General features: G+C 53.8%; 1 protein-coding gene across 1 annotated transcript; it reads left to right on the top strand.

Moving 5' to 3' along the window:
* Positions 1-10,614: 10,614 nt before the first annotated feature.
* LOC309613497 (cystatin-8-like) lies at positions 10,615-18,013 on the top strand (the record flags this gene model as incomplete). The annotated part of the gene is given in 4 exon segments (XM_082360346.1): positions 10,615-10,674; positions 10,676-10,846; positions 13,898-14,011; positions 17,635-18,013. Coding segments are annotated over 4 exon segments (429 nt in total). The 3' UTR covers positions 17,719-18,013.
* Positions 18,014-18,701: the final 688 nt, after the last annotated feature.

The following is an 18,701-nucleotide window of genomic DNA, read 5'->3' as shown; positions in this document are numbered from 1 at the left end:
AGCGCCTGGCCAGCAGCACAGGGCTGTGCGGGGCAGGGAGGCACTGGCTGGGGAGCTGGGGAGGGCGGCCCACCGAGTACTGCTGGCCTCCAGGCCGACGCCGGACAGCATGTTCCTGAAGCTGTCTCTGCTCCTGGGGCTTCTTGCTCTGGGGCCTCATGTCTGCAGCTGGAAGTTTGAGGACATCAGTAAGAGTACGCCAAACTTCCGCTTGTGTGTGGAGTTTGCTGTGTTTCACTTCAACGAACACGAGCCAGATGAGTACGCTTACAAGCTGCTTTGGGTGGGGCGGAGCCAGCGCAAGGTGAGGGGGATGGGAGTGGGGGATGGGGATGGGGGATGGGTGTGGGGGGTGGGAGTTGGGGATGGGTGTGGGGATGGGAGTGGGGGATGGGAGTGGGGGGTGGGGACCGGAGGGTGAGGCAGTCTCCCTGTCTGCGGCTCCACCTTCTCCCTGAAGCCGGGACCGCGGTCGGGGGAAGGGGCAGTCTGTGGTCTGCAGGAAAAGGTAAGGGATGTTTCATTTGGTCAAGGATGTTTAAAAATACAAGGTACCAGAATAGAAGGGCTCCAAGTTTCTGATGTGTTAGCTTTCGCTTGGAACAGGGAGAGAAGGAGAGGGAGGCAGAGGGCAGGTGAGGAGGGAGACGGAGGGGAGGCAGCGCTCCAACATCAAAGCCCAGGCAGGACGGGCAGCGCAGAGTGGAGCCGATCGCAGGCCTCAGCTGCCAGGATCACTGCCTGGATGCTGGCCTGAGGCCCCTCGTGAAGTGAGCCGGCCTTGGCCACGTGGCCGCCGTGGGTCAGGCCTGGCGGGAGGCAGCAGAGGCAGACAGGGCGCGATCTCGTGGGGCTGTTACGCTGGTGGTGAGAAGCACACAGGCCCCAAGTTCTCGGGTGAGATAGTGGAAGACCTGGACAAAAGTGGTCAGTGTATGGCCGCAGGGCTGAGGGGAGGGGTGGCCGGGGGGGCGGGCAAACGCTCTTCATGACGGGCACTCCTGGAAGGACCCGGCCACGTGCAGGTTTGGGGACAAGAAGGGCGGGCAGCCCCGGAGAGGGCCCTGGACTGAGCTGAGCCACGAGTTTCCGGCAGGGCCAGCCTGAGGGCTATGGGCCCATGTCTCAGGGAAGGAGGTTCAGAGAGGCGGGCGTGCAGGGTGGGCGTGTGCCAGGGCTGGGTCAGGATGTTATCCTCGGAGGAGCGGGGACTCACGGGAGGTGGTCGCTCAGCTTTGTCCAGCATCTCTCTGGACCCTGGTGGGGCAGTGGGCTCCACAGCTTGGGGGCAAGTTGAGACCAGGGTGCAGGAGCTGGGCCCTGGACGCCAGGAGGCAAAGGCAGAGCTGGCTTCTGAGTTGGCTTGGAGGTTGACATGGCGTGTAGCGGGGCGGGGGTCAGGCACAGACCCCAGGTCTTTGTCCTGAGCAGGTGGGCAGACAGCAGAGTGCAGGGCGGGGGAGACAGGAAGATGGCCGGGCCGAGTCCGTCACAGTCAGTGTTCCCAAGGCAGTTCTGGAAAAGAAGGTTGTGGGTTACAGAGCATCAGGGTGGGGAAGAGGGGGGACCCGATGGGAGTGTGGGTGTCCTTAGCACCTGGCTGTGCAGCGCTTTCCCACCGATGCTCATACCTCCCCCACCCCGAATACTTTGTCCGGATTAGTTTTTGTCCAACAGTCCTGAGCCCAGACCCATTCTTGGCCCCGGATGGCCAGCCCCAAGCTGGCCCAGGACAGCGGGGCTCTGATGTGAAGGTCACCCGCTGCACACATTCCTGATGGGACTGGAGGCTGGCCCCCTCCCTGCACAGACGGCCCTGGCTTCCCTCAAGGGCCCTCATTTCCTGACCGGCTGGCCCTTCGCTGGGCTGCACCCAGCCCTGGACCTGTGGAGGCTGAGGGCCCCTCGAGCATCACTGCGGACTCAGCTGCCACCCCCGCCCTGCCCTAAGCCTGTCCTCGCCCAGGGTCCGGCGGCAGTGCAAGGGGCTGGGCATGTGTGTCTGTGTGTCTGTGTGTCTGTGTCTGTGTGTGTGTGTGTGTGTGTGTGGCTGGTGGCATCAGCTGCAGGCATTCCAGAGCCCCTAAGGAAGCCAGCTTCCTAGACAATTCCAGGTCAGGGCCGTGCTCCTCCCTATGGAAGCTTCTGGTTACATTCCTCTCTGTGTTGGAGTTCTTCCGAGTTTCCACGACCTCTCTGTAGGGGATGAAATCCTGTCTTGTGTTAACTTCTTAGAGAAGCTGATGAACACACAGAGCAGCACCCGGTTCACAAACATCCACCTGGATGAAGGTTTACAAGGTGAGCCCTTTGGTGCCGCAGCTGCCCCAGGAGAGACAGAGCACCCAGCCCCCAGCCCCCTGTCCTGGTCTGGATGCTGCCCCCGAGGGACAGGGCAGCTCTGAGGGCGGCTCAATGGAGAAGCGCCCCGTCCGCCTCCCTAGAAGGAGCCGTGCGATGCCCTCCGTGTGTCTGGCTGATGCGACTGAGAGCTGGGTCTCGTGTCAGGTGTGCTGTGCGTGTGCTGTCAGCGCCGGGGCCCTACCTCCTGTGACCACCCCCCTCCCCACCGCCATGTACTCGTGACGCGGCTCCTGGGTAGCAGCCCTCAGGAGGGCGGCAGGGAAGAGTCCAGGCTGGAGCTGCGCTCAGGGACATCTTTTTGTAGGAAGAGTAGAGAATTAAAATGGAAAAGTAAAATAATACATAAATTACAAATAAGAAAAATGCACCTAGGTTTGTCCCAATTTATACACATGTGCACATTCATACCCATTTGCCCATTTTCTACTTTGTTCTCTGTGTTTCTCTCATTACTGCAAAGTAAGTATTTCACAGAAGTTTCTACAATCTCTCCTTGACAGAAGTATAGGTGGATATATTTAATGGACCTGGAGCTGGGCCGCACAATTTGTAAAAAACACGACGAAGACATTGACAACTGCCCCTTGCAAGAAGGCCCGGAACAGAAAAAGGTTTGAGGATAAAATCAACCAAAAGCATCATAAATCTTCAGAGAATGAAAAATAATGTCAAGAAGGGTCTATGAGAGGAGGCTTGGAAGTTGTCAGGGATGACCGTGGGGCAGAATGACAGGTCCTGGCCCCTCCCCGCCAGGTCCCAGGGCTCCCCCTGTACAGAGATGCTCCCAGCACAGCAACAAGCTGGGCCCTGTGCTCACAGCCCGGCTGGCCCACCAGAGAACCCCACAGACACCCATGGGCCCTTCCCTCTTGGATGGAGCCTCCCCGGGTCCCAGCCTCCAGCTTCCTGAGAACTCGGGTCCAGGAAGACGCTATTCTCCCTGTGGGCCTCTCCTTCCTTTGCTCCGATTCTTCTGGAAGGGAGGACAGTTTAGTTTGCTGGTCGCCCCACCCCTCCCTCTGGTCTCCTGGGCGGCAAGGAGGAGTCCTGGTCAGTCAGACCTCTTGTCCTCACCCTATGAACTGACATCTGGTCCGTTGGGCTGAAACCTTGGGGATGGGCCTCAGTCAGGGTGATGCCCTCAGTGGGGCTGGGGTCTCCCCGGACCCCAGCCTTGGGGCAGCCTCTCCTTGGGGTGGCTTTGCAGCTGCAGCTGATGGCTGGGTGGGCACCATCTGGACCATCTCCTGGGCAGTCTGCTGGCTCCCCCAAGAGCTCACGGGGCAGAGACCCTTCAGGCAGCGTCACGTGCCCTGGGTGGGGAGGACCCTGAAGGGCAGGTGATGGTCCCACCAGGCACCCTCTCAGGAGCCCCTACCTTGATGGTGGAGACTTGAGCACTGGAGCCCGGCCCCAAGCCACTGTTTGATTCTGCTTTTCTTTCCTCTTTAGTTCTTAATGCACCTTGAGCTCCTGGTAAGTCCTTCCTGCTAAGTGTTCTCCTTGTTACATTGTTCTGATTTTATGTCGTACATAAAATTACTTTCTTCAGGTGAGCTGCACTATCACTGTGGACTCACGGCCATGGTTTACCCAGTTCACCCTCCTGAACAGCACCTGCCGCCAGCAGAAATGGGGGGAGGAGCTCCCGGCTCCCACAGCAGCTCCTCTCCTCCTGAAGAATGAGGGTCTGGAGTCCTAGGTCTGCGTGGCACCAGAGCAATTAAAGGCATCTCAGAGCACGTTCTGGGTCCCTGTCAGTTTTCCATTCTCCCTGATGGTTTATTTCCATGGATGTTGCTGCCAGTGACAAGCGATGGAGAATCTACCATTGTTGTCCTCACCTTGGCTGTGGGTGCCGGGTGCTGAGTCAATCAAACTCCTCAGCTCGTGGGAGGGTGCCCTTCCTGGTTCTTGCAGGGTCCTCATGATTGGTGTGTGTACTCTTCATTCATTCATTCATTCATTCATTCATATATTATCCATCATCTGTCCATCCATGCATCCGTCCATCTTTCCATCATCCATGCATCCATACATCAATCCATTTATCCCTCCTTTCATCCATCCATCCATCCATCCATCCATCCATCATCCATGCATCCATTCTTCCATTCTTTTGTTCCTTCATTCTCCAATCTCTCCAGGCCCCCATCCATTCCACTCAAAAGGAATCCAGACGGTTTTGCCAGGCGACAGCCACCTGTGTCCCTTCTGTGTCCATCTCTGAGGCCAGATTCACAGTGGGTGGCCCTTCTGCGGTGGTGGTGTTGGGTTGATGCCCAGGCACAGGGGTGGGAGGTGGGTGACAAAGATGACAGAAGGCTCTGTCCTCTGTGGATCCCCATCAGGGCATCTGCCCTGGAGCTGCCTGACTGATGAGAAATCTTCTCAGGGCCTCTGAGGTCAGCTCAGAAGATGGCAGCTCAGTCACCCCCTCCCCTCCTGCTCCCTGACCCCTGTGTTCCCCCATCGGCACCCGGCCTGGCCTCCATGGCCATCAACACCGATCACTAGCCCTGGGACAGGCTCTGAGGTGACAGAGCCCCCCATGAGCACCTCTCTTCCCGGGTCCTGGTGGGGGCAGCCCTGAAGGGGCCGAGTGATGGGGGCGTGGGGCCCTAAGTGGGACAGAGAGGCCATGGGACGCTGTCTGGAGGAGGACTTCAGACGGAGAGGCTGAGGGGTCTTCCCTCCACCTTTTGAGTTCAGGGATCTGATCTGCTTGTCCATGGTGGTTAGTCTGTCCTTTCCTGGCCAGTTGGTTCCCTTGAAGTGGTCATCAGTGCTGATGGGACAGCATTTCCCAGGACCACTGAGGACAGCTCCACTGGGCAGGTCACAAAGACAGCGGCCTGGGTCAGCTTTGGCTCCTTGTCCAGCCTGTGTGTAGAATCTGTAACATCTTCACGCCCTGATAGGGGCATGTACACACTGACAGCGTGAGTCTTATGGTCAGCAGAGCCAGCCTGTTGCCCAGCCTTGGCTTAGAGCTCTTAGTTCTGAGGGTCGTTGCTCTGGGCCGCAGGCTGGCCCAGGAAAAACAGCCCTGCCCTGAGGGCTGGCGGGCTCTGCTCATAGGTGAGCACTTTCAGCCCAACCCCCATTCCCCTGGGGAAGGCCTGCCATCTACTCTGTTTCATTATAAGTCAGTCGTTTTCTACCTTGGAAACCCCAGTGGCTTCATTTCACTCATCTCCTAGAGACCCACTCCCCCCATCTCTGCTACCTGATGTCAGAAACACACAAAGTCCCCAGGTGGTTGGCACTTGTGCCCAAGATTGGGAAATGGTTTCTAAGGAAGCCCAATATTTCGAGGTGTGTGAACCGCAGTGAGGATATTTTGTTTGTGGCATGCATCTTGCCTCTGGCTCCCACTCTCTGGGAATATGGGGTTAAAACCATGGCCCATTCACCGAGCTGAGGCTCAGGGTCCTGGGCCGTGTGAGGGTCTTGGTGGGGCTGGTGAATTTTATGCCCACCACTGTTGTCACTGGCGAACCCACGTTAGCAGGTTGGGGCTGATGGTCCACCCCCTAAAGTCAGTCACAACCAGGAGTGGCCTGTCCTGTGTCACCGTGTCCTGGAGGAACCGCTCCAGATTTAGCCTAGTCAGTAGTCGTCCCAAATCAGTAGGAAGTGAAAATATACACACAAGCACACAATAGAAAAATGGACATGTATTTTAGAAATTCTTGATTTCCACAAAACACAAACTGCTTTCTGGGATTACCTGGTTTGGAGAAGCAGGGCCCTTTGGGATACCCATGCTGAGACTCCTCCTTAATCCAAGTCTCAGCACTGGGGAATGCGTGCAGAGGCAGCAGGAAAGGATGAGGAGGTAAGAGAGAGAAAAGTCGGGTGATTTAAGGGTAAAAGTTGAAGTACAAACATCTGTAGAACTGCAAACCTAGGAACACCAAAGGAAGAGAAAAGGAAAAAGATAGAAATATTTGAAGAAATAATGGAGATATATTTTCCAAAATTAAAGGAAGACACAATGCAAAGATTTTGTATCAATTAGCTCTTGCTGCATAAGAAGCAGCCTCAAAAATATCAGTGACACATAGCAATAAGCATTACTCCTTCCTGACAGGTGTGCAGGATAGGGGGATTATTATGTTCAGAGCTGCCCAGAATTAAACTTTTCTAGGTAATATCAACATGCTGTTGGGGTGTGTGTGTGTTTGCACATGCTTGTGAAGTTCAAAGGCTTATGAGAGTGTTAGGGGCATAATATTTGGTTCTTTTACAAAATCAACAACAGTAACCACATATTTCTACAAAATATCCAAACCCTAGAAATATCACTTCAGTTTGGTGAATTTTGGTGTACTGATCAGCTCTTGGCACAGAAATGCTGCACTACAAACCCCCCTTGACCTCAGCAGTGCGTCACAGCAAGAGTCCATTATCAAGTCATGGGTCTGAGGCTGACCTGGAGGCGTGGCTGTGTGGCTTCCCTTCAGATCAGCACAGCTGGGCTCACCCTGGAGTGGGGACAGGTCTGTTCCACCTGTTCTGGGGCCCTGACTAGGTGTTTCCAAACAGCTGGACCTTTAATAGTTCCTAGACCAGGTTGCTGGACGCTAGGAGCACCCACACCACGTGTTCTCAGGCTAGGTGCCCCCAGGGCACCCCTCACCTTGAGAGACCACCCGAGAGTAGGAGGAATCTTCACACCTCGTCCTGACACTGTCAACTCTGCCTCCACGGCACAGGTGGAAACCAGCCATGTGCCAGGCCCACCACAGTGGGAGGCTGGGAAGTCAGGGCAAAGTGTGCAGATGAGCTAGTCTTAACCAGGGAGGGCTTGAGGACCACAGTGGTGCTTCCGTGTGCAACAGTTGGTGCCATAACCTTGAATGGACAGCCCAGGTCCCAGGGCTGCATGTGCCATGATGGATACTCGTCTTTTCCCAAAGTACAAAACCCAGCAGAACTGGGCATGTCAGGGTTGCGGACACTGGTGACGGAGCTCTGAGTAAAGGCAGGGATGAGAAGCGCAACATCCAGAGTGGGGTCACAGGGCAGCTGAGGACTACATGTCAGAGACTGATAACATTCCAGCTCTCGGCTTGGGTGATGGATTCATGGGTGTCCATTGCGTCATACAGCTACACGTGAACCAATGCCAGGAGTGCCACAAACCAAGACAGATGATGTTTAAGGTGACTTTGGGCAACTAGTGTTCATAAGAAAAAAAAAGGCGAGCAAACAAAAACCTCAAACGCACCCTAGAGTCAGACAAAAGTCCAGCAGGTGCTTTGAACTTGGTAGTTCATGGGGAAAGGGCTGAGGGGCAGCTGGTGGGGTTACTCCATCAGCCCAGCCTTGGAGGACATGGGGGTGGGGGACTCCATGCACTGACGACCCTCGAAGAGGGCTCTGCATCTGCCGGGTTGGGTCTTCGGGTTTGCCCTCCATGACCCCCCGGCCTGAGGGGCCCAGTGGGGCCTCGGGAGCCTGCCAGCCTGCATGGGTTCCCCTCCCAAGGGCCCTCCCTCACCCCTGTTTCCCTGGGTCGTGGGAACCACTGAGCGTAGGAGATGGCCTGTCTGCTTTACATTCTCGGCCATGACAGAACTGGGAGGGGGACCAGGTGCCCCGATCCCAGGAGGCACGTGGAAGCCCAAGGAAGAGGCCGCTGTGGGCTCTGGAGCTTAATCTGCCCCCAGAGCGGGGTCTCCCCTGGGTCAGACCTTGTGCTATGGTGCCTGAGGCCTCCTGATCCCAGGAGCAGAGGGGCATGTGTGGCTAAATCCCTAGAGGTGAACAAATTGTCAGGCCTCAGGCCCGGTTCCTCTTCGATCTTCTGCCATGAGCACAGGAACTGCCCTTCGCTCTAACCCCGTTTTTATTTACGTACCATCATACCGTTGCTAAGGTTATTTTCCTTTTTTTCCTAATTATTGAAGTAATGCATATATAATATAGAAAACGTGAAACAATATAAAGAAAAGTCAGAAATGAATGTTTTTTCATCAAAGCAAAAGCATTTCTCACTCAGTCCACAAATATTGACACGTTCTCTCTGTGTCCCGCCTGGCTCCAGGTTCTGGGGGCGTCGTGATGAGTGACAGGAAGAATTCCCTACCCTTAGAAAGTCCGTTTTATTTCTCGTGGGGAAAGACAGGCAACAAAGATATTCACCAGTAACTAACTGCAGGTTGTGATGGGTGACACAGAGGAACAAACAGGGTGATAAAAACCGGAGCCGGGAGAGGCCCTGGAGATTTGGGGGGTGTCTGTGTTGAGACTTGCAGGGGGATGAGCCGGGATGAACAGCTGTGTGGAGGTGAGGGGGGAACCCCAAGCCCCCGAGAGAAGGCTGTGCCCGGCAGGGCAGGTGGGGTGCCAGCCTGGTGCTCGGTGCAGTGGGAGGGGCCGCCGGGGATGAGGGTGAAGCAGTGGCACACACGATCAAAGTGTGGTCAAGATTCTCCTACATTTTTTCACAACACATTTTTATTTATGAAGAATTGGATCATATTTAGTGTTTTGCATCTTGTGCATCACTTTTTTTTATAAGCATTTTCCAACATTGTTGAGAATTCTTTAGTTTTTAAGTCAACGTAATAGGCTTCTTTTATTCATATCATAATGCATTTGTATATTTACTAAAGGTGGGAACCTCTTAAACTCCCCTGGTGCTTTTAATATGCAGTAAAATTCAAAAATCATGAATACATTAGAGTTGACCTTAGAACAACACGGACTTGAACTGGGCGGGTCCACTTATAAATGGATTGTTTTCAATAAATACATATATGGACTGTAAATGCATTTCCCCTTTTTCATGATTTTCTTAATAACATTTTCTTTTCTCTGGCTTACTTCACTGCAAGAATACAGTATATGATACATCGAATATGAAAAATATGTGCCAATCACCTGTTTAGGTTATTGGTAAGGCTTCTGGTCAAACGTAGGCTATTAGCATTTAAGTTTCGGGGGAGGCCAATGTTACACGTGGATTTTCGACTGTACTGGGGCTCGGCGCCCCTCACCCCTGTGCTGTTCAAGAGTCAACTGTACTAGTAAGTGACCGGCAATCGGCCGTTTATACTAAATTTAAATTCGTGTAAAGCTTTTGCAACAATTCTCTCTCTGTCTTTTATTATACAGAAATACTTGCGTAATTTTTCAAAGATACTGGAAAAGTGTTGTCCACTACAGCACTGTTTGTAGCAGCTGAAAATGAGAAACAACCAAACCTCCAACAGTTTAAGTACAACGTGGAGGAAGGGTTCCCACCCAGCAGTGGTTCCAGCAGCCGGATGTATGCAGCAGGGCTGTGGTTTCCCATACATGGCCCAGTGTCAGGAGCCCATCAACCTTCACATCCTGGGACCAATGCCCACCTCTCTGTCCCTCCAGGAACGTCCAAGAGCCCAGGGGTGCCCACGCCCCCTCCCACTAAGGTGCAGGCCTGAGCCGCAGGGTGGGCTGTGGCCACTTCTCCCCGGAGGACGGGACAGCAGAGGGCGGTGCTGGGGCTCCAGAGGAGGGAGTCAGAGGCCAGACACTTAGGAAGCCAGGGTCACGGCGTGGGTGGGCCCTCCGCCCCGAGGGCAGAAGCAGGAGGGGCTTGCCTGCTTTGTGAGCTGCCAGGACCACGGGCCAGTGGCCGGCAGGGGAGAGGTGCCCTCACTGAGACAGGGTCACCGGTGTGGGATTATATCACAAAGTGGGAGCTCCCTGCAGGGCATGGACTCAGAAGGTGACCACACACCAGGGCTCAGGAGCGAGGAGGCCCCAGACCAGGGCATAGATGCAGCTGAAAGTGCTGGGTTTGTGGGAGAACCCTGGGCTAGGGCACCCAACTCCACAGGAGGGGGAGCAGACTGGAAACAGGGCCAGGGCAGGAGACCTCAAGGCAGTGACACCCTTCACAGCCGCATCTTACAGGCCTGAGACACAGAAACAGGAGTGGGCGGAGAGGCTCGCAGGGGAGGTGCGGGCCCGCCAGCTCTAAGCTCTCTCCCTGGAGCCACAGAGCCACCCAGGAGGAGAGGGGCTGGTGGGGGGGACTCCTGAACTGGCTTCTCGTGGGCAGGGTTCCTTGGAAGACAGGGGGAGTCCCACCAGGTGACCCTGACAGTTCTGTCTTCATCCAGCTGGGCTGATGTTCTCAGGGTAAGATCTCTGGACCTGTAGTGGCACCCGCGGCCACCCCACCCCACCCCACCCACAGCTCCAGCCCTGGGAGGACGAGGGCGTTCACTTGTGCCCCCGGAAGGAGGGACCATGACCAGACTCTGGGGGTCCTGCCTGCTCCTGCTAACCATCCCGGTGGTCCTGGTGGAATAGCACATTCCTATACAAGAACACAGGCAAGGTGTTGAGGGAATTAAGGGCCATCAGCACCTCAAGTGGCAACGTGAAGCAGTGTCTGTGGTTCGCCATGCAGGAATACAACAAGGAGAGCAAGGACAAATGCCTCTTCCAGGTGGTCAAGGTGCTGCAGGTCCAGCTGCAGGTAAGGGTGCTTCCTCCCAATTTGCATATTTGTTCCTGGCAGCACAGACTGAAGCCAGGCTGAGAGAGTGGGTGTGTGAGCATCCCTGGGACCGAGTGGTTCTGGACACTCGTGCGCCGGACCCCACGCCCAGCGTCTTTTCTCCACATGCTGCAACCTCTGTCCTAGGGGCCCCAACCTGTGAACTCAGTTAAATCCCAAACTGCAAATCACACGTCTGTGATCCGTGTTTGCTAAGGCTGGGAGACAAGTTGAGCGCCATGAATATTTTGTAATGATGCAGCCCCAGGCGACATTCAATCTATCCACGTCCCATGGAATGTGGATTGATATCAAATAGATAGGCTCATAAAGTGCCTCCTCCCAGATTCCTTCATTCTGTCAGTCCTACATTTCTTTAGCGGCAGTGGAGACATTCTGTCCACAGAACCCCTCCTCGCAGGACCTCAGGTGGCCCAAGGCTGGGAGACATTGCTCGCTTGATTCCCATGTGGGTGACGCTCCACATGGCCCCGCCTGCCAAGTCCAAGAAGAGGCCCTTGGCGTTGAAATTCCGCTGACTTGCAGCCTCAGTCGGGTGGTTGGGGCATAATTGCACCGGAGGTTTGCAGGGATGAGTTGTAAAGAGAGTCGGCAGGCAGGCCATTGAGAAAGACTTACCCCAGGTGTTGGACTCCACACTGCCTCCGTTGGCAGGGGCGGGGCCAGTCTACACGTGACCCCACCTCCCGGAACAAGTGCACCATCGACACGGTGTTCCCAGCACACGAGGCTGATGGCTGCACACTCCAACAGGGGCAACCCCGCTGCCCTTTGAAGTTAAGGCTCCCGGGTCCTGTAACTTCCACACCCCCTTCACAGTTCTCCCCTTTGGTACCCATTCATCATGGGCATGCAGCCTTTCTGTGCCAGCCGCTCTAGATGGGGCTGAGATGGACACAAGTGATCACAGCCTTTAGGGAGCCAGGGGACCAATTAGAAGACAAGCCGCCAAGCCAGGCCTGAGAGCTGGGATGCTGTCTGTGGCGTGGTGCTCGGGGCCAGGCGTCAGGGGGCTTCCTTAGACAGCTGGTGGGACCTGGGTCCCCTACACAGTCATGGTTGAGCACCACCTCCCCAGGGAGAGATGAAGGTGCAGCCCGAGGGCAGATGGGCTGCAGGGGAAGGAGGCTGGTGGGCAGTGTTTTCTGGCGGGTCCCCAGAAGCAGACCCTAGTGCTAGTGTTCCAGTGAGGTGGTTTATTTGAGAGGCCATCCAGGAAGCACCAGGCAGCCTGGAGAGGATTGAGAGGGGGCAGGGAAGTGGCCAGTGCAGGGGAGCCACTGAGCAGGTGACCACCAAGGGCATCTGGGCTCAGGGTCCCTGGGGCCTTGGGGAGAGGGGGCAGCACCGCCGAGCTGGGCCACCTGCAGGAGAGGAGCTGGGTTCCTCATCCACAAACTCTCACCTGTCATTGGCTACGAGCTGCTCCAGGAGCCCTTGGCTCCTGCTGGCAACAGGGAGCCCCGGGAAGTGACAGCGTGGGTGGGTGCCTGGGGCCCCACCCATGGCATCTGCCGCAGGAGGGGAGTGGGGAGTGTTTAAGGGTGCGGGGGAGGGGAAGAAGGAGCGTGGCCCATTTCAGCAACCCTAGGGAGCCAGTGTGAGCGGCCAGACGGGTGGGCAGTGACCAGGCCAGGCCAGGCCTCGTAGGCTGTGGGCAAGACTTTCAGGCCACCTTAGGAGGATGAAAAGCCAGAGAAACATTAGGTCAGGGAGTTCTTGGGATCCATATGATCAGATATGGGCTTTGAATCTGTCACTCTGGTTAACTCACCTCCAGAAAGGGGTGTGAGCGCTCAGGTTCCCGTTTCCCTGGAATCAGCACACAGCCATCCTCTTCCTTCCTGTGGCCGGATGAGCAGAGAGGCCGGGCCCTCTGGGAGGTTGGAGGAGCGGGGACGGCTGTTAGGGGTGTGCGTTCTAGTGCCCGACGCCCCCGTCTCAGCCCTGGGTCGGCCGCCAGCTGGCTAACCAGCTTCTCCCACTACAGTCCAGTCACCCTTGTTAGTTCTTTGGAAAGAAAATAAATGTCACATGACCTCGTTAAAGGCTGGAGTTGGCAGTGAGGGAAGGCCTGGCAGAAAAGCGTGAGTCCAGGTGAACCTGGACCCAAGCTGCAGACACACCTTTCATCTCCTGCTGTCATCTTCTTTTTGACCTCACTGGTCATCAGAATCACCTGGAGGCTTGTTCAAGCACAGACTGCGGGGCCCACCCCTGGAGTTTCTGATTCAGTAGGTTGAGGACCTGCATTTCCATCAGGTTCCCTGGTGATGCTGTAGCTGCCGGGCCAGGGACCCCACCTGCAAAGCCTGGAACACCACTGCAGAAGGACGGCCCTTATTCCTTCTGTGATTCCAAGAGCTGATGGGAGAAGGATTTTCTGGGTGGCGGGCTTGGCCATCTCTAAATCCTGCTGTAATCTTTTAAAACCAGATGGGAGCAGATTTTAAACGGACATATGAGCAGCCTTTACCTCACTCAATTGTTAGCAAATTCTGTCAATCACTGCTGTTCTGCTTCCTAAACACTTAGAGAACAGGAAGACAAACCCCGGCCACGTGGGCCCCTGGGGTGGTGGAGGAGCCTTGGGTGGGGAAGTCCCAAAGGACAGGGGATTTCAGATGACATAATCTGAGGGGGGTATGTGTGGGAAGGGACTCAGGGAGGGGGTCCTATGTGGTGGAGGGGCCTGTTCCCATGGGGCACACGTGAACTGGTAATATCCCGGGCCCAGGAGAGCCCAGGACCTGGAATTAGAAGGTCTTGCCTTCAAGAAAGCCCCAGGCTGGATGGAGCCTTCCCCGGGGAATCCAGCTCCACGTGGTAGTATCAGCGTGTGGTGGGCATTATAGGCCATCCCCTAAAGATATGTTTGGAGAGGGGGAGAGGGGAGGAGGAGACAGGGAGAGAGAATGAGGGGGAGAGCAATTTGTTAAGGGTTAGCTGAACCTTTTAAAAAGTAGAAAAAGCTTTTTTGAACAAAATTGCATGATTGCTAATCAATAGGTCACAGATCGTCTGGAATACTTTATTGATGCTGAAATTGCCCGCACCAACTGCAGAAAGCTTCCAAACGGTAACGAAAACTGCGTGGTTAAGGAAAACTTCAGACTGGAAAAGGTAGGTGACAGACTAACTGTCTGCGATGGTCTTGGCTGCTCTGAGCCCCAGGCAGAACTTGGGGTACACAGACCCTCTCCTTGAGGTCGGCATCAGTCCCAGTGTTTCGCCCCAGAAGTGGCCAGCCCTGTGGCCTTCAGAGCAGAGGGCAGGGCAGCAGGATGTGGAGGACCCCTTGTCCTAGGGACAGGATGCTGTCAAGGTCACTCTTACTGCAAAGACTCCATCCCTCCAGGCTCCTGGTGCAGGAAAACTTGCTAACACACATTCACTGGGAGTCTGCCCTCTCGGACCCTGATGCACCAGCCAGCTGTTGCCAGCCCCACAGTCGTTCATCCTTGTGAAGGCACAAAAGGGAGTCCATTCACTCAGTCGCCCATCAAAGCTTACTTGGCGCTTGGCGCTATTCTGGGTGCTGGAGATTAAGCAGTGACCAGGCCAAGTGGTGTCCCCACCCTCCCAGGCTCAGCCATGGTTTCCACAAATGTCAGGGAAGAGCCCCAGGCTCTCAGTAGAGGGCTGACATGGCCTGGGGGCTTTTGGCCTCCAGCCTGTATTTCTGACTCAGGGTGGGAGTGCCCGGGGCTCATCCAAGGGCTTCCTCTGAGGTTGGTGAAGGCCCCGGGCTCCCTGAAGGTGGGCCCCTTCCTTCACACCCGTGGTCCTCCAAGTGAGCCATGTCAGAATCACCTGGCGGCCTTGACACACCTGGATGGCGGGGTTTCCCCCTGCAGAGTCTGATTCAGTAGGTCTGGAGAGGAATCCAAGAACTGGCATTCCTCACGAGCTCCCCAGGCTGGGGGTCCGGGACTGCTGCTCTGGCCTTGCGACCATACTCAGAACCACTGCTCCATGCAGCTACTGCACGGGAACCACAAGGGCCCGTTGACAGGAGCCTAAAACTGCCCCTGTGAGCTCGCCATGAACAAATTCCATCATTTCCAGCAGAATAGAGGCCCTTCAAGGACAAACATTCAAGCAGGGAGCGTGTCTGATGCCATCTTATCTTTTATGTTAGTTTTGTTTATCTTTTCCTGGTAGTACAAGTATGGTTGGTTGAAGTTTATATTTTCTACTGGGAGCATTGTGGATAAGGGAACGTTGTCGCTTTTTACGTCTTTGTAGAAAATATTAAAGAGAATTAAGGAAACTTGTCTTCAGGAAGCTCTTTTATTCTCTGTAAGGTTTCCATGGCCCATCTTGGTTTTAAAGCACACGTTTTAAAGCACACATTTATCGATAATGAAAACTTTGTTCCTTTCTTTCCAAGTGTTTGGAATAATGCTGAAGAGGAGTAATGCTGGGAATTCTCTCTTATTCCTGGGGGATTTAATGGGATTCTCTTCAGTATTTATACCTTATTACTAAGTACTGTACCAAGTGTTGATTTCTCAAGCTCCTCCAACTCCCTCTCTACCAAGAGTTAGTTTTTAAATTAGGAATGTTTTCTTCTATCAATTATTCTTTCAGTATCTACCAAGTGTATTGAATAATTTTTTCTTCTTTGACCCATTACTATAATAAATTCAAATAATAGATTCCCTAATATTGAGTCATCCTTACGTGTCTGGAATATGGAGCACGTGTCTTTTTTTGGTTTTCTAGAAATATAACTTTCTTTGAATGGCGTGATTAGTTCTCATCCACACTGACTGAAAGTGGTGACAGGTACACAGGTCACCAGTGTGCAGGCTTGTTGGGGGAATCTGCATCTTCAGCAAGGTTTCTGGACGACTGCTGCACAAGGACACTGCAGGGGACTACCCTTATTCCTCTGACCCAATTAGCTTTGTTGAACCTGCTGTGGACATGCACACCTGGCATCCCCACCTCTTTTATGGCAAATTCTGGGTCTCTCTGAGTGCGGGGTGTGATTCCTGAAGGCCAATTGTGGACGTGCTTGTGCACATGGGGAGGGTGTTCTCCAGTCACCACCTCGTTGATGGCAGGACAGCCCCTTCTTCTTGTCACCTCCCTTTGTGGAGACACTCCGTGGGGCCCTGGCTGGAAGGGAGAAGTGGCGTGGGTGGTGTCCGCCCTTGTCTCTTAGAATACAGAGGGATCGATATGCCACTTTTCGTTTAGGAGTTTTGCTTTTATATATTAAACAGTCAAACTTCCCTAGAGAATGACTTGGAGCGTGTGGTGCACACAGGCACTCACGTGCACACACACGCACACACGGGCACACACACGTTCCATGGCCTCATCCCAAACCTACTGAATCAGAATGTCCCGGTACTGACATCCACACACTTCATGTCACAGGAACGCTGAAAAGCACTGCATTAGAGACAGTAACTGTTTACTATGCAGCTGCTTTTAATTTGCTGGTATTTTTTTAAGGCTATTTAGTAGGTAAGTTTGGGTTATAATTTATTTCTCAGCTATATTTTGGTTTCAGAATTTCTGTGGTCTGGTGTAATGAGAATGGGGGCTTTCCATTTTTTCCTGTGATCTGGATCAGTTTAAAGACCAAAAGAGCTTTGGGTTCTCAAGGCTTGATGTAATTTGCCTATAAAAATATTTTGACTTGATATTTTGTTGGTTTGTGGGGAATGAGGCCCCCATAATACTCCTTTGCGTGTGTCCAGAACTCAGCGGAGACCTAACGCCATTCTCTCTGACACCGTTTGCCTCTTAACTCCTGAAATGCCCCAATGTTTCCAGCCAATTATTGAAGATGCCCTTTGCTGTTTTTCCAGGACTGCTACCGACCTGTTCATCTATCTCTCCATCTCTCCCCTCACTCATCCGTCTATCACCCGCACATAGAATATTTCATTTGTCATTTCAATGGCTTTTTAAAAAAATTTTATTTATTTATTTATTTTTGGCTGTGTTGGATCTTCATTGCTGTGCGCGGGCTTTCTCTAGTTGCGGTGAGCAGGGGCTACTCTTCCTTTGCGGTGGGCAGGCTTCTCATTGCGTGGCTTCTCTTGTTGTGGAGCTCGGGCTCTAGGCGCATGGGCTTCAGTAGTTGTGGCACGCAGGCTCAGTAGTTGTGGCTCACGGGCTTAGTTGCTCCGTGGCATGTGGGATCTTCCCAGACCAGGGCTTGAACCCATGTCCCCTGCATTGGCAGGTGGATTCTGAACCACTGGGCCACCAGGGAAGCCCTCAATGACATTTTGAAGGGGAGAGAAGGGGTCTTTGGAATAAAAGATATGTTAGGCCCTAGAACCCTCTAAATTGTTCTTATCCTGACATATTTGTTGTTAGAACAAAAGGCATTGTTTGATTATTAAGATGGCTTACGTTAGTTTATACCTGGCATAGAATTGCATACAATCTACACTGTAGAAAATATTAAAGAGAATTAAAAATAAAATCAAGGTTACATCTGATCTCCCACCAAAATATGATGATTATTAGTATTTGCTGTCTATCCGTGGGTGGGACGGGGACAGATACCCCTCCAGTTACCTGCTGGTGGCTACAAAGCTCTGCAGCCTCCAGCCAGCAGATTCCTGGGGACAGTCCTTGATGGGTGACGACCCGTCTTCCAACACATTCCTAAGCTGACACTTAGCATCCTAAGCTGACACCTGGCAACAGAGCCATTTTTTTTCTCTTCCTCTTGGCACACTGCTGACTTTTGCTGTGGTGGTGGTCTTTTTCAGAGACGAATGTGCACCTTTCTGGTGGGCGCACTCCCGTGGCACAGTGATTTCACCGTGATGAAGAAGAAGTGTGTGGATGTCTAGGGCCTCTGGAGCTCCTACCACCATCCCTTCCTTTGTCTGTGAAGCAGCAATGGCCTGTGAGCCGTCACCAGCACGCTTGCCTCATACATGTCCCCCTGCTTGCTGTTCTGCTTTCTAGATTCAGGTTAGGTGGTAACGAAAGATGGGCGGGACCAAGTCCTCCTTCCTGGCCTCACGGGAGGCCACTTGCCTTTGGCCAGCATGATGGCCCGCCCCCAGGAATAAGGAACATTTGTCACTGAGCACAGAGGGTGGGGTGCGGTCTGATTCCATTTCCCACCACACCCCTGGGAAGGAATCTCTTTTTGATCTGGTAACCCCCCCCGCCCCACAGAGGGCTGAATGCAGTGGGTACTCACGGGTTCCTTCTGGAAGCCTCCTTTGGCCTGAGGCCCCTTTCTCCCTGGGTCCTGAGTGGATGGGTCACCGGTGGGAGATGAGGGGGACGCAGCTGGGAGACCCCCTGGCAGAAGCAGCAGTCTTCCCCTTGGGGGTTCTGTGAATTGGGAGGATTTGTGTTTCTTTTTATGTAAATGTCAACAGTGGTCACAGATCTAGAGGGGTGAGGACAATAAGGCCTTCAAAGGAAGCTGCAGTGTTCACATGTGTCTGTGGGTGCACGTGTGTGCAGGTGTGTGCTGGTGTGCATATGCAGGTGTGTGTATGGAGAGAGACGGAGGAGGGATGGGGGTATGTGGAGAAGGAAGTACACAAACAGAGATGATAACAGGAGATAAAACTCCCTCAAAGAAAGTAATCATTAAAAATAGGTGGGCTTCCCTGGTGGCGCAGTGGTTGAGAATCTGCCTGCCAGTGCAAGGGACAAGGGTTCGAGCCCTGGTCTGGGAAGATCCCACATGCCACAGAGCAACTAGGCCTGTGAGCCACAACTACTGAGCCTGCACGTCTGGAGCCTGTGCCCCGCAACAAGAGAGGCCGTGACAGTGAAAGGCCCACGCACCATGATGAAGAGTGGCCCCCGC

The sequence above is a fragment of the Balaenoptera borealis genome, assembly GCF_965194805.1.
Source record: "Balaenoptera borealis genome assembly, chromosome: 16".
NCBI lineage: Eukaryota > Metazoa > Chordata > Mammalia > Artiodactyla > Balaenopteridae > Balaenoptera > Balaenoptera borealis.
This window is presented reverse-complemented; position numbering and strand designations above follow the sequence as displayed.